General features: G+C 41.8%; 1 protein-coding gene across 7 annotated transcripts in view; it reads right to left on the bottom strand.

Moving 5' to 3' along the window:
• The window catches only part of trim36 (tripartite motif containing 36), a 39,424-nt gene that overhangs the window by 21,293 nt on the left and 3,955 nt on the right, over positions 1-14,176 (bottom strand). Inside the window, exons 2-7 of one of the 7 annotated variants that reach the window (XM_078285089.1) lie at positions 11,840-12,074; positions 8,352-8,417; positions 5,714-5,794; positions 4,204-4,550; positions 3,124-3,270; positions 664-759 (exon numbers count right to left, since the gene is read on the bottom strand). In XM_078285089.1, coding sequence (XP_078141215.1) covers positions 664-759; positions 3,124-3,270; positions 4,204-4,550; positions 5,714-5,794; positions 8,352-8,417; positions 11,840-12,074 — 972 coding nt within the window. Of the gene's footprint in view, positions 1-663; positions 760-3,123; positions 3,271-4,203; positions 4,551-5,713; positions 5,795-8,351; positions 8,418-11,827; positions 12,075-13,356; positions 13,441-14,176 lie in introns of those variants that run through there. The other 6 variants (XM_078285090.1, XM_071907204.2, XM_071907206.2 and 3 more) reach the window with 6 other exon arrangements.

Consider the following 14,176-nt stretch of genomic DNA (forward strand, 5'->3'; position numbering starts at 1 on the left):
CAAACTGGTTTAGAGGAGGCTATATAAATATTTGCCAAGTAAGAAAGACTTTACTTGCTTACAGGCATCATAACACATGGTCTTTTTGCTTTCTAAAACAACCAATAGAACCATTTTGAAAATGAAATAAAGCAGTTCAAGGGACTATTAAGAGTGATTTACCATTTTATGCCAACCTTTTTTTCTCCAGGGTTAAGGCAGAGTTTTAGAGATGTTAAATCAAAAGCAACATGTGAGATTCCTCTGGAGGAGAAGGGGGTAGAGGTTAGGGACCAGAAGTGGGGAGGGGTTAAGAGAAGAACTAATTTCTAGAAAAGCTATCTAAAAGGGGGACTTTGGGTCGAGAGTGGTGCAAGGGAATGTAGCTGGGAAAAGAGCTAAATCTTTAATAAGCGGTTTAAGCAACACCTAAGCCAGTTCTTTTGCTTCTTGACTGATGGTTAAGGGAGTGCGAGCTGAATACAAAAGAGTAATTTTATCCTTAGGGATCAAATACGATCAGGAAAAAGACAATGACATAGTTAAAGTGAAAGATTTTGAAAAGTGAAAAAGACTCTTCATTCCATTGTAAAGATTACAAAAAAGGCCATGCTGTGTAGAGGTTTGGGAGTGGAGGGGAAAAGGATGTTGGCACTGCAGCAGCATGAGTCAGCGCTCTCTTACCTCAGTCTGATTGATGAGCAGCTCAAGCTCAGTAATCTGAGTCCTGACCTGGTCCTCTTTGCTGATGAGGTAATGGATACTCTTGGCCAGCTTCTCCTGGTGAGAGAAAAGATCAGAGGCAAAGAGAGTGGGTGTCATAAAGCCTAAAAACAATGATCCATGTATGCACACACAGCGCTGAGATTAGGGCTGGGCGATGTGACTGAAATCAATATCATATGGAATCATAAGGATATCGATATAAATCACAACATGCAAAAATCACGTTAAATAATCAATGTTAATCCCATTGAACTGATGGTAATGTTAGGTGTGATGTCAAACAAAACTGAAATTTTCAAATAATATTCCTTAAATTGTTTCATACCTAATTTTATTAAAATAAAATTTGCTTGTCATCATCAATTTAGACAGCAGAATTGTGCGTCACAATATCCAAAAATCATCATATTGTCACAATAATATTGAATTATCGGCCAGCCCGAATTGAGATGGTGACAAACATGGTGTGTTGCGGCAACTTGCGGGAGGTAAAACGTACTCGACCACTAAAGACACTAGATCTCAACCAAAATTCACACCTGCAGCTGAAACCCAAATTACTTCGTGATTTATGATAAGTTCTAGTCATGTGCAGAACATCCAATACGGCCCCGACCACAATGAGAGCTGGTTTCAGTAGGTGCAGCATGTCACACAACATAGAGTACACTATTACAGTCACATACAGATGTGGGACAATAACACACTGAGTTTAAGGGCATACACACACACACACACACACACACACACACACACACACACACACACACACACACACACAGGTGGTGTTCAACAAAGCATCTGAAACCCAAACTTCCTGACTGACGAAGGGTTCAGGACATCCAATACAGCCTCAAACAATCAGAGGATACAACACACACAAACTTATAGGGAACAAATCATCTCATTAAATATTAAGAACCGTAGAGTCTGTGTCCACATGGACCAGCCTATCAGATTTCACCCAGACTCCACCCCGATTGGCTGAACAGCCTGTCATCGAGCTTACTGGGTTGGCTTGTTAATGCCCATCACCGGATAAAATTACTATTTGACACATTTCACTTCAACCCAGCACCTCTTCAGTTTAACAAGGTGGAAGTTCTCTTTGATTGACTGGTCTTGCCTAGTTCACTGGAACCAATCAGACTGTCCCAAAGCACACAAAGCCCCAGCCATCTTTGGCTCCTCACAGGCTAAACCAAAACACTCAAACTGATTGAAAAGAATTCAGTTACTAAGCGACAAAGTCTCTTGACCACATGTGAGGCCAATTAGCGATAGCCTGGTTTGCTAGCCTGGTTTTCAGCATCTAAACAAAGGGGAAGTTGATATCTACGGTCTGGTGCGCGCCAGCACAGGTGCGGGTCAGCCATGAATATTACAGCAGGAGATGAGAGATCGAGGCACCAGGTCAATGGGAGGTGTAACAGAGTAAAGCAGTTCCAGGATGAGGCTTTTTGTTCCAGAGTGGGTTGATCAGTCAAATGGTTTACTTATGGCCCAGCAGCGGTCCCAGACCCTTTTGTGAAAGCAGAGTTGCTGTAGGTGATATATAGAAGAGTTATGTAGAAGAGTTTGACTGATACATCGGTTTGCCGATATTGGCCTTGTTTTCAATGTCAGATATTGGCCAGTCATGTCGTCCACTGCCGATACAGAGGTTTCTCCCTGACCATAGCTACGTAAAAACTTGCAATGATTTTTTTTTCTTTGCACCTTTTATTTATTAATTTAGTTGTTCAATTCTGTTTTTATCTTAATTCTTAATTTAAAGGCCTAATGTATTCCCTACACTGAATAGGTGGGGAGGGTCACCCTGCTGTGAAGAGCTGCTAACCACCGAAAAGAATTTGATTGAAAATTTCAATGAAGACTTTTAGCATCGCATGATGCTCTCAGTGCTGTTTCAGAGGCTTTTGCGCTGCTTTTGTGAGAATAAAATTATCCTTGTAATTCTGGAACATAAAACGGTCAAATTTAAAGATATTGAATATCAGCACAAAATATTGGCTACTCTGAACTTCAAAATATCGGTTTCTGCCTTCAAAAACACATATTGATCGATCCTGAATATGTAGACTGCTTACAAATAGTTGCCTTTTTCAAGGCCCTGCTTTGCTTGGCCACATTTCTCCATTTTAAGGCCTTGTTAATAGAACTCTCTGGAATTGTATGCGAGGTCAGTTTAATCCTTGTATCATGTGTCAGTAATTAGCGTGTTATACTCTAAATTCTTCATGCATCACCACACCGATTAGGCTACACCAAAACAAATTCCTTTGTGTTTATTAGACACTTAAACTGATTCTGAATAGAGTTTACGCAGCATTTACCCACTACCTCAACACACAAAACACCCTACCAGCGCCCAAACCATCTCTTCCAAAAGAGTGACTGAGAGTCTCAGTCTGGTACCTTGAGGATCTTGTAGGCATTGCTCATGGAAGTGACTTTGTGGTTAGCGTGGGATCCTCCCAGCTTGCAGAGATGACAGACGGGTCGTCTGCAGACCTCACAGTACATGTTCACCTTCTCCATCTCATGCTCTGGACACATGAGCACCTGAAAGTCAAACACATGGTTAAAGAGGGATATTTAACAGAACACAGTGTTCAAGAAACAGCTCATGATGGGACCAACAGGAAGATGATTAATAGTTTAAAAGCATTTAGACAGCTCTCTGAACCATTTCCTGAGGCCCCTTAAAATAGAAGTTAACTTCAGGATACTTAGTATTTCAGAGCTGAGATCCATATCAGCTTTATGTCAGAGATTGTTCAATATTTAATTGCCGTTTGAGCTAACAAACAAACAAACAATAGTTATAAAATTCAAACTGATTCCCATTAACTGAGCACACAAAGTAGTTAAGTAAAATAGTGGACAAACTGGAAAAGACATCTCTAAACAACTACGGATGTCTTTAACACATTTAGATTGGAGGACAACAAGCAATTCAATAAGATCAATGAGTCATCAGATGCATTCAGATTGATGCTGGTAAATCCTCAGTTCAAATCCTGATCAGGTTCTGATCAGATTATATCAAGAGCCTATATCATATGATAGCATTATTCCCCAAATCTTCCAACTTCAAGTTGACTAATCAACTGGCCAACCAACATGAACAAGATACATTCCTAACCCACACCTTACAGACCCAATTAAAGATCAGTACATCCTTCAGCTGGTGACAGACTTCCAACTGCTTGCATTCATCTGCAACAATTGATCCCATTTAGATCACAGTGAGGGTCAGTGAGTCCTTCATTGATCACTCCCACCACCCACCAACCTTTTAAAGAATCAGAGTAATGACTGATCTGTAAAGGTTCATGTTTTTCTTAAAACAGGAAGGGAGAGTTCTGTAACAACTTCTCTCATAAAAGATAGTCCATAGTCCAACTGAATAAAGCGGTTTTGTTTTGAGTTTATAATCGACACAGTGCACTTGAGCCTTCAGGAGGTAATAGGAAAAGAAAATAAGCCTCCTACCTTGGGCCTGAAGTTAGTGGTGGGGCCGACGTACTCATGCTGGGCTTTGGGCGTGCCCCAGGGATGGTGCAGCTTGAAGCACTCATTGCAGTAGCTCGCCTTGCAGTCCATGCAGCTCTTAGTAGCTTCTTGCAGCTGCGGAGGCTTGCAGATGTTACACATGATGGCAATGGCCGCACGGGCCGCCTGGCGGTAGCGCTCAACGATGCTCTCCAAGGTGAAGTTACGGAACAGCATGCTGATGCCGCGCTCGCCGAGGTCGATGTCATGCTGGCAGCCTGGGCAGGCGATGGTGGTGACCCGGGGAGTCACAGACCCCCTGCGCCACCCAGGGGACGAGATGGAGCCTGGTGGAGAGCGAGGGGCTGGAGTGAGAGGAGATAACTGATAACTAATGATCCTGGCTCGGACAATTTCCAATCATGTCTGAGGCCCTATTTTCACAAGTGAAAAATTGCCTTTTGATATCTGACTTCAAATGAGTGCGACAGGCATATTTTTCAGGAGTGTAAAATAGGGCCTTGAAAGAAGTGTGCCCACATCTTGTGTTCCAACAGCTTCTGGTTTCCCAAAAGCATCAACTAGATCTTCTTTGACTTGCCATAAAAACATGATCTTAGGGCCTAGATTCCTTTGGGAAAGTGAAACCAAGACAATTGTTGCCAATGATAACACCAAAAATGTGGACACAACATGCCTTCATGGATAGGGTGTAAAAAGAGCCTCAGCTTTTCTCCTCCCTCTGTGCCTTCTTTCCATAATGACCACCAAACACAAGGGTGTCTGCACCAAAGCAAACACCTATCCACACCTTTTATCAAGCAGTTATCATACAGGAAAGGAGTCAAGGAAAGGAGACATCCAAGAGTGCTGGGGCAGGATTTTGGAGTGGATAAGACATAGAAAAGGGAAAGACAGTATCCTTGGAACTTAAACAGAATACTTTGTCTTTTTGAGAAAGTTGTTTTACACTATAAATAATTCAATGTTTTACAATGTTTTACATGATCTGGACAGAGGAAATAACTGCATCTTCAGTTGATGAGTGATCATAAAGAAAACAAAAATGGTGAGAAACGATAGCATGGTTAATAAAACAATGTAACTACAGTACATTGTACAAAGTACAACCTAACTACAGTTTTAACTCGTTTTAACACTAAAATATGCAATAGTGAGCAATTTCTAGCAATTGAACTTTGTGATATCATGTGTCCAGTTCAATGCATCAACACTTATTTTCACATGACAACAACATGCCTCTTAAAGCAACACTGCTTTCAAGAGTTTCTCAGCGTGATCATTGCGCTTGTTACTAATGCAGCAGCATAATAACAAGGGCAGCAACATGGTGACAAGAGGTGGAAAAGCAGGATTTGTTACACAAGGTCACATCACAGATGCAAGCAGTAGGGACCTTAAACACTGTCAACACACACGTTAAAAAAAAAAGCCAGCAAACTGAAGTCACTACACACCAAAATGACACACTTAAACAAAAATGCTTCACGTTTTTTGGGGACAGGGGAAATGAGGAGTGCTGGATTTATCTCAATTTGCAAGCGAGTATTTCCACTTCTTTTCCAGGCGCCTGTAAATTAAATCAAACACTCCTCAGGCAGATGAAATATTTGAAAATTTAAAATAGAAGGTCTGGCTGAGGGGAAAGCGGCAGCAGAGCAAACATGGAAACTAATATGTGCTATGAATGCCTGTGTAGCCATCTGCATGCAGTGTGACGTAGAGCAGTGAGCAGCACTGAAGACTGTGACAGTGATTTACTGGAGGTGCAGTTTGCTGCCCATGATGTGACTAAAAACTGAACTATTGAGCTTTGTTTGCTGTGTATCAGCTGTCCTTCTGAATTAATATAATGACCGAGCTGAACTAACCGTTTCCTGCTGCATCATGGTGAAGATGACATACTCTAGTGAAGATAAAGTCATTGGATGAAAAGAGAGTCATTATTAAAACTAATGGATGGTGCAGAACGCCACATTTCTAACCTTGAGGGGGGAGTGTGTGTATGTGTGTGTGTATTTGTGTGTGTTGTGTTGGGACGTTGCACATAGACTGAGGGTCTCTGGTCAGGACTGGTCAGCACAAAAGGTGGGGGAGCATGAGAGAGACAGGAGACGCCTGCAGCAAAGTGTGTGTGTGTGTGTGTGTGTGTGTGTGTGTGTGTGTGAGTGTGTTGATCTGTAGCTCTGCAGAGGGAGGCAGAGCCGAGGGCAGAAACTGACGAGTCATTGCAGAGCCGGTACGCTCTGGCTGGGCCAAAGGCGCCTGCTTTTCCCTACGGAACTGCACCATCAGTTTGATGTTCAAATTTACGGTGCGTTTTGATGACGCAGTCGATCATAACCGAGACAGAAGGACATCTACCAGGCGAAGACTGTGCCTGCACATTTAATCGAATATTAGCGAATACCAAATATGGTAAAAGGGCAGTTTTGAGTGAGTCTTGCCTAACAAGACTGTTTTCTCATTTCTTATGCGAATAAAAAACAGAATCCAATGTAAATCCATTACCTGAAAATCACTTAAATGTTAATATACTCCTTTTTTTAATCTAATAACCACCTCCTATTCCATATCATACCGCATATTCTGTTACATTTCCAGAGACTTATTTTGATCTATTGTGTAAGGGATTTTGTAAAGAAGTGGTTGGGGTTGTTGTTTTTTTAAGATAAAGACTTTCAAAGCACAGAATTTATGGCATTTCTACTTAAAAAGATCCACTGAGCATGTCAAAAAAAAAAACTGCATTAGAAGAGAGAAATCCCCCACTTAATCTATCTAACAAAAGTGGCATTTAGTCTTTTGTTTTGCTTGGCCCACATTCCCTTCATTTCTTATTTTGTCTAGCACAAAATGATTAGCAGAGACAGGTATGTCTTTCTAGCTCTATAAACTGTCTCAAACCTAATCATTCTCAAGTGAAGCATAAACAGTACCAATGCCTTGCCCTAAAGGCATACATGTCACTCACAATCTTAGCAAGCCCAAACATATTGTAGGTTTTCCCGCAGTATGTGTGTGTGTCTAGTGTGCTTTACATAGGAAAAGGGCCCTACAGTACTCCCCATCTGAAGAAAGCTGCTTTACTTGCCTCCATAGTCTACCGAATGAATGCAGGGCTTAGCTAGTGTACAGGGAGACACACACACACACACAGACAAGAGGGGGAGACACACACACACACACGTAAATTCCAGTTCTACTCCAACTCCTAGGCAACATCCTCACCCCTTCCTCAGTAATTTTTGTCTCAGCTTTTTTCAATTCCTCTTTGTCACTTGCCTCCCTGCCTCCCTCCCCTCCTCTCTCCCTTCAGACTCTACCTTCCTCACCATCTTCTCTCCTCTTGTTTCCATCTTGTCTCTCCCTCAAGACAAGACTTTCCTCCGTCTTCCTTTCTAGCTCCTCTCTCTTTCAATCTCCCTCGTCCTCTCCTCTCCTCTCCTCTCTGCTGACTCACCACTCCTTCGAGGCTTTGTGTGTTGTTCCCCTTTCCTTCTCTTTCACTCATTTTTTTCTAACCTACTTAGTAAAGCACACACACAAAATTAATGCCAACGTCTGGAAAAATTCTACATGCAGAGACGCATTAATCTGAAAAAGGGCAAACTGAAGCATTTTGCCTCTTGGTAGCAGTATTTTTGAAAGATTTGTTTAGCTGGCAAAACAAGATGATCTCTCTTCTGCTCAGCGGACTTTTTAAGTAGCCTATGCCTTTTTGTTTTCACTACATAACCTAGTATAGGTAGGTAGTATATAATCTAGTATAGGTTATGGACCTAGACCAGTGGGGGGCTGACAGTTGCAGGAGTTCACACTAGCGGAGTTGAATAACAGCAAGATGAACTTTAAAAGAATTTTCCATTTAAATTTTATGGTTTACGAATTTTTGAGTAAAGCTGAATAGAGTAGGCTAACCGCAAAAGCTTGTACATTCTTTGCCGAGTACATGCTTTAGAGAATTAAATGCTGTAACTACGGTAGTATAATCAAGATTATACCTAGTCAGTGATGTTGTCAGTGAGTTTGTATGGTAGCGTTGACAAGGCTAAAGTAGACTTTGAGTAGAGTAGGAGTAGAATCAAACTAGGGTTCACAGGGGGTTCTAGTAACACTGTACTCACTACTACAGCTACTCAAAACATGGAGCCCGCGTCTACCTCGACTTCCAAACGACCTTCGCACTGTGGCTGCAAGCAATGGACAGAGAAGTGAAGTGAGACCAACAAGAAAAAAGGAAATACACGTATCAATGCATAATGTGAAGTGAAGTGTGAAACCAGTTTTTAAAAACACTTCCATCATGACAGTGGAGAAAAACAGCCAACTTAACAGTGAAAAGTAATTAAATGTAAATCATTTGTGCTTAAAAAAAAGAAAGAAATCTGATTATGCAGTTATGGGCAAAGTGGAATACAAAATCAAAATCTGTTAAAAGTGTACATACAGAATATGGACATTTCAAAAAGTACAGTTAAGTCTTGATTTGTGCACTTCTTAAGATACTTGGTTTATTTTAACACATATCCATAAGAACTCAAACTGAACGTAACTCAACTTTTCAGGACTCGACTGACTTATTGTGGTAAAACGCGTCAGTGCAATAGAAGTGTATATCAGGCGTCAACTATAAAGCAACTCAAATGTACGTCCACTTGGTTATTAACAAAAAAATAAATACAGACCAATTGGTAAACCATTTAGCATTTACTGCATCCTGTGCCATTGCACGTAAAAAGAGCATTTACTATCATTTAAAGTGCACTTGTCAAGAGTAAGCTGTTGGAAAAAAAAATTGCAAGCATGCGTGATTTGACTCCCAGTAACATAAAACAACTGTGTGCCTGCTTGGTCTGAATCCCAGTCACATAAAACAAGGTGAAGACAAAAACAATACTGATGAAGTTCCAGTAACCGCCTTCCTCTGTCCCAACACAGCGAGGCTTGTCCAAGCTGCAGACTGATAAATATAGCCTTAAGTCTTTTCTTTCTCCCCGTTCACCTAATCCCTCATTCATTCCTCACAGGCAGGTTGCGTCACCATGACTACCAATGATCTGATCTCCCGGCCAATCGGGTTTAACCTTTTGGTGTTGAATGCGGACGGCAAGATTTAGTGATTGTGTTGAGAGGTAATGTGCTCATAACGTCCTTCGAGGTTTCTTAAATATACTTAACACACTGAGAAATGTGTTTACTAATCTGCTGATAAAATGCACCGAACATGGCAACAACCTTACGGAATAATCCCCAAGGGAATTCTAGTTGTATATGGTCTGTGAATAGTTCATAATGACTGAATAAATGTACTGTTCCTTTATTGAAACCATTGCTAAAATTAGTTGCAACGCCGCTATAAATTACTTAAACATACTCTACATTAACTCACCGCTGGCCAGAATGACAATATAGGAATTATCTTTAGACAAGGGTTTTCATTCTGCTCAAATTGGGTTCCGGCATAAATTTGTTTACTTTAAGTAGGACTTGATATTTCCTCCATGTCAACAGATGCGGTCCTGCCAGTGAAGAATGAGCTCATTCATTTTGGGGGGAGTTTGAATGGGGGTTCTGTGTTCGAGAGTCCGGTCCCAGAGGTTTTGAACCACAGCTGCATGTTGTTCACCTCAGTGTGCTCTTGCGACTTTTCAGATCCTGGGCTCGAAGTTATCGAGCATCTCAGAGTAGGCCTGCTGATCTGGGGTCAGTTTATCCTTCATATCATCATACTGAATGCGAGGTGATCAGTGGTTTCAGGATCAGTTCACATACTTTCTTCATACGCAGTTTCTCAGAGTAACACTGCTGGTCTGAAGCTACTTGAAATCTATATGGACATTTAACAGGACCAGTTACTATTAACCATCACTTAAACTCTTAGTTTTGTGAGTTCTGGCCCAAGATGATTGAATAATTTATGCATACTTATTAAATATGAGTCAATGTTACATCAATCTGACTCACAACAAAATGATTTAATTACGCAGAATGTATATCTTCAGCAGTCAAATTAAAATACATTACTATAAATCCTAATTTAGTTTAGTTTTTTTTTGCTAATTGCTAATGCCAGAGATAAGGTAGCTATTTTCATCCAGTAAGGCCAAGTCCCAGTCTTGTCAAGGGGAGTGGACAAGGGTACAAATGAGAGAACAACTTTATGGAAATGGCATGCAGCCCAGAGCTCTTGGTAGGCAGAAAGGCAGCCTTGTGTCCCACCACGCTGTTTTCAGAGCTTGGACATTGACCTGCTCGAGCCTTGCCTTAGCAGTGCCATATGTTGTGTGGAGAAAATAAAAAGAATATTGTGACAAGTTATATAGCTACCAGCACCACTTCCGCCCCCCTCCGTCCGCTCCACACACACTTCCACATCTTTCCTCCCAGCTGAACTTGTTTTTAAGAGTTTTAAATGCCTTAAAGGGGCTTATAGATGTGCTTTGTTCAGCCATGTGTACATAACACACACAAGCCTCTCTCTATCCGATGAAGGGTGGAGTGAAAATGATAGCTACTCTCTTTTTGGAGTGGCAATTATAGCTGCTCTTCTCTCTTTTCTGACTCAAACATCCTCAAATGAATAGATGAGCTCTTGTATGATTGAAGGGGATGTTTGATGCCCAAAGGCCATTGCAGGCAGACAGTGAAGACATTTAGGGCTTGAGAGAGCTTGTCAAATTTTCTTTTCTCTTGTTAGACAAAACTACAGAGCTCGTCAAGTTCCTTTGCTCTTTTTCTAATCCAGTCTTCTTTTCAGACAAGCCCTTTATTAGAGAAAGAGGTGATGACTGACAATGTCATGGCAGAGCTGTAAAATCATTAAATCATTTTTTTCTTTTTTATTTATTCTAGTTTAACTAGGACAAGAGAGGGAGGAGGGAGAGTGTCTGCTCCACACCAAAACCCAGATATCATACAATGATACTTTGTCCATTCTTTTCTTGGATCAAAATTTCCATAGGCCTATTTTGCTATTGACCTCAAATTTGCATTGGATAAAGATTTGCTCATTTGATCATGAAAGGCCCTTTCTGGTGGCACTGCCCTTTGTTTGTTAGGACAGAGTAGCTATATATAAAACAGCAATTTCCTTATTTGAGAACAAAGGCTTGCTTTCTTCTCAGGCCTTGTTTTGCTTGTGTCCTTTTTGTGCAGGTGGATCACAGGCTGCAGCAATCCAAACCTGTTGCATGTGGAGCCGACAGCAGAACTCTCAGCTGAAGATAAGTGAAGAGCGAGGCAGATAATGTAACAGGAGGTTGGCAGTAACGGTATAAACTAATATCCCCCTCCTTAATGGGCATCACAAATGGCCCAAGATGCACTTGATACTTTCATTTCCTGTGATACGAACAGCCCATTATCAGCCCTGCTGTATACGGTCCAACTCGCAGACTGACAGGCGTGTCCAACAACAACATGAGTGCTGTTCCTGAAAATGCCTTAACCCGCTGCTGTGAACTGCCTTGGAGAAATGTGAGGAAGGTGGTTCATCTCTGAGGCTGCACTAACCTGCCCCTAATAAAACTCTACCTGAAAAGAATAAGGACATTTGATCTTCCATCTACAGAAAAACAGAATAATCCTTCTGGTTCCTTACCCCGAGACCCACCTGATCGTACAAGCCTGTCTAGCCTCTCCATGGAGGGGGAGGGCACCCTGGACCTGGGGCTTCCCGGCATGGAGCACTCGGAGCCGGCGTCGAACGAGTCCTCATGGTTCAGCATCAACAGCTCCCGGACACATTTGTGGCAGACGCTGTGCTGGCAGGGCAGGATCAGAGGGTGGGTGAACAGCTCCTTGCAGATGGGGCAAATCAGCTCCCTCTCAATGTTCTTGATCGGGACCTGGAGATGGAGACGAGATGCTTGGGAACCTCTTCTCAAGATAGACAAAGACTGACAACTTGAACTTTTACATTTCGTATTTTTGCACGTGAAGCACCGCCGCAACCTCTTATCTTGTTGCAAATGCACATATAGCATCGCACAAGAAATGATTTTGGGGGGAAAATGACACAACATAATAGTCAAACAGACATACAAAGAAAGACAGAGGTAGAAATGATGATAGTTTATAGTCCTAACTTTTCGAACTTTGCCAGAGTTTGGTAGCAAGGATACAGCTTTCTTAGATTCGCTTACAATAACCCATTATTTGAGAACCCCTGATTGAGCAACAGTACATTTTGGCTCTTTGAGAAGGCCTATTGTCTGCACTTCCAGTTTTGCCAACAACACTTTGTAGTGGCATCTGGGGATGTGGGTGCGGTGGGCAAACTCCATCATAGCTCAGTGTTAATTAGCCTATTATGTGGGTATACTCAAATACCTATGAAGAGGAAGGTACCTTCTATACCTGAGCACCCTCAACCCCACTATCGCCTTTGTATGAATAACACATTGATGCAGTGGCTGCTTCAGCATCAGCAACCAGCCAGGGCTATAGTCTCTTTAACATGTTTCCCATACATTACATTACATAACAGCACGGGATTAAGCAGCCTTGTCTAAATATAGACAAACACTATAGTGCAAAATACACAATTCCAATAACACACTCTAAACATTTGATAAGGGTCTAGAAAATGCTTCTCCAAGCTCAAGATGGAGCTCCTCTGAGCTCCATTTATTTTAGGGAAAATTTGGAAATGAAAGAGACCGAAAAAGCGGCCAACAGCATTATTTGACTGATTAGTTAATTCATTTCAGGTGGAGTAAAAAGATTGGCTACTGGTCACCTTCGTGCGCAGTACCCCAAAAAAACTCCAACCTCGTCCTATGTGAACAAACGTATCAAATTAGGAGAAAGCCGCACGTGAGACAATACACTGAAGAATAGAGGAAGTTTAAACTGAAACAGCGGCCAGTGCTGCCTTCAAGTCTATTCAGAACTAATCGTCTTCATAAAATGAACCACTGATTTGAATTAATAACTGATGAACGTGTACAGGCTTCATCTGATAATACTCGTTTAAATGTTGTGAATAAACTAATTTTGAGCCCAAATCCCCCAGAAACACAGACGGAGGCTACAGGCTGCATACAATGACGAGTCAGTGAGGGACGCCGAGAAAATGTTTTATCATCTTCCCAAACACCATAAATCCTCTTCTAATCCACCACTTACCGCAATAGAGCTGCGCCGCATCTCTGCAGACATGATTCAGGAAAAAAATAACACCTTTTCTGGCGTTTTCCTCCGGGCTAAAAACAAACTTCTCGGACGCGAGTTGAAGATGCCGACGGCGACGGCTGAATGAATTCAAACAGAGTGACGCCGCTGAGGACGAGGGAGCTGTGGTGAATCAGCAGCCAGTTCACTGCTGCAGTTCACATGCACAGCCAGGCAGGGGGTGGAGAGAGAGACAGAGAGAGAGAGACGGAGAGAGAGGGAGAGGGGGGAGTCTTCATAGGAACAACTGCTGCCTTCACGTGCTCCTCGTAAACTCCTACTTCCCAATTCTGAAGTCGTAAATCCGACTTGTCACGCATTCTAGTAGCTCTGGTCGGAAATAAAAACAAAATGTAGCATGTAACAAAATTAGTTTTGGGAGGGAGGCTGTTGTTTTATTTAAGAAATAAACCGTGACAGAACCAGCCTAGCTTGTGCTGTTGTGCTGCAGCAGAATGAAGTGGCAAATATGCGATAGATGTAGATCAAATAGATGTTTTCATTAATTTATTGGCCAAAATTTGTTGCATGCAAAAAATGCATGACAACTAAAAGTCATGCATAACATTTACATACAAGTATGGCTACATCAGTTGTTGACACAGCTCCCAGGCTCTCTGCTCCCTAAACATCACATCTCAGACTCAGCATCTTGGGTGAAATTCAGACGGATCTGAACAATGTGCTCCAATCGAAATGCACTCTACCTTTGAGCGTAATGTTTTATTGGCTACCTGATATGTCACTCAAACAAAGGTATGCCGCATCATTAAGT

This window comes from Centroberyx gerrardi, chromosome 8, assembly GCF_048128805.1.
Source record: "Centroberyx gerrardi isolate f3 chromosome 8, fCenGer3.hap1.cur.20231027, whole genome shotgun sequence".
NCBI lineage: Eukaryota > Metazoa > Chordata > Actinopteri > Beryciformes > Berycidae > Centroberyx > Centroberyx gerrardi.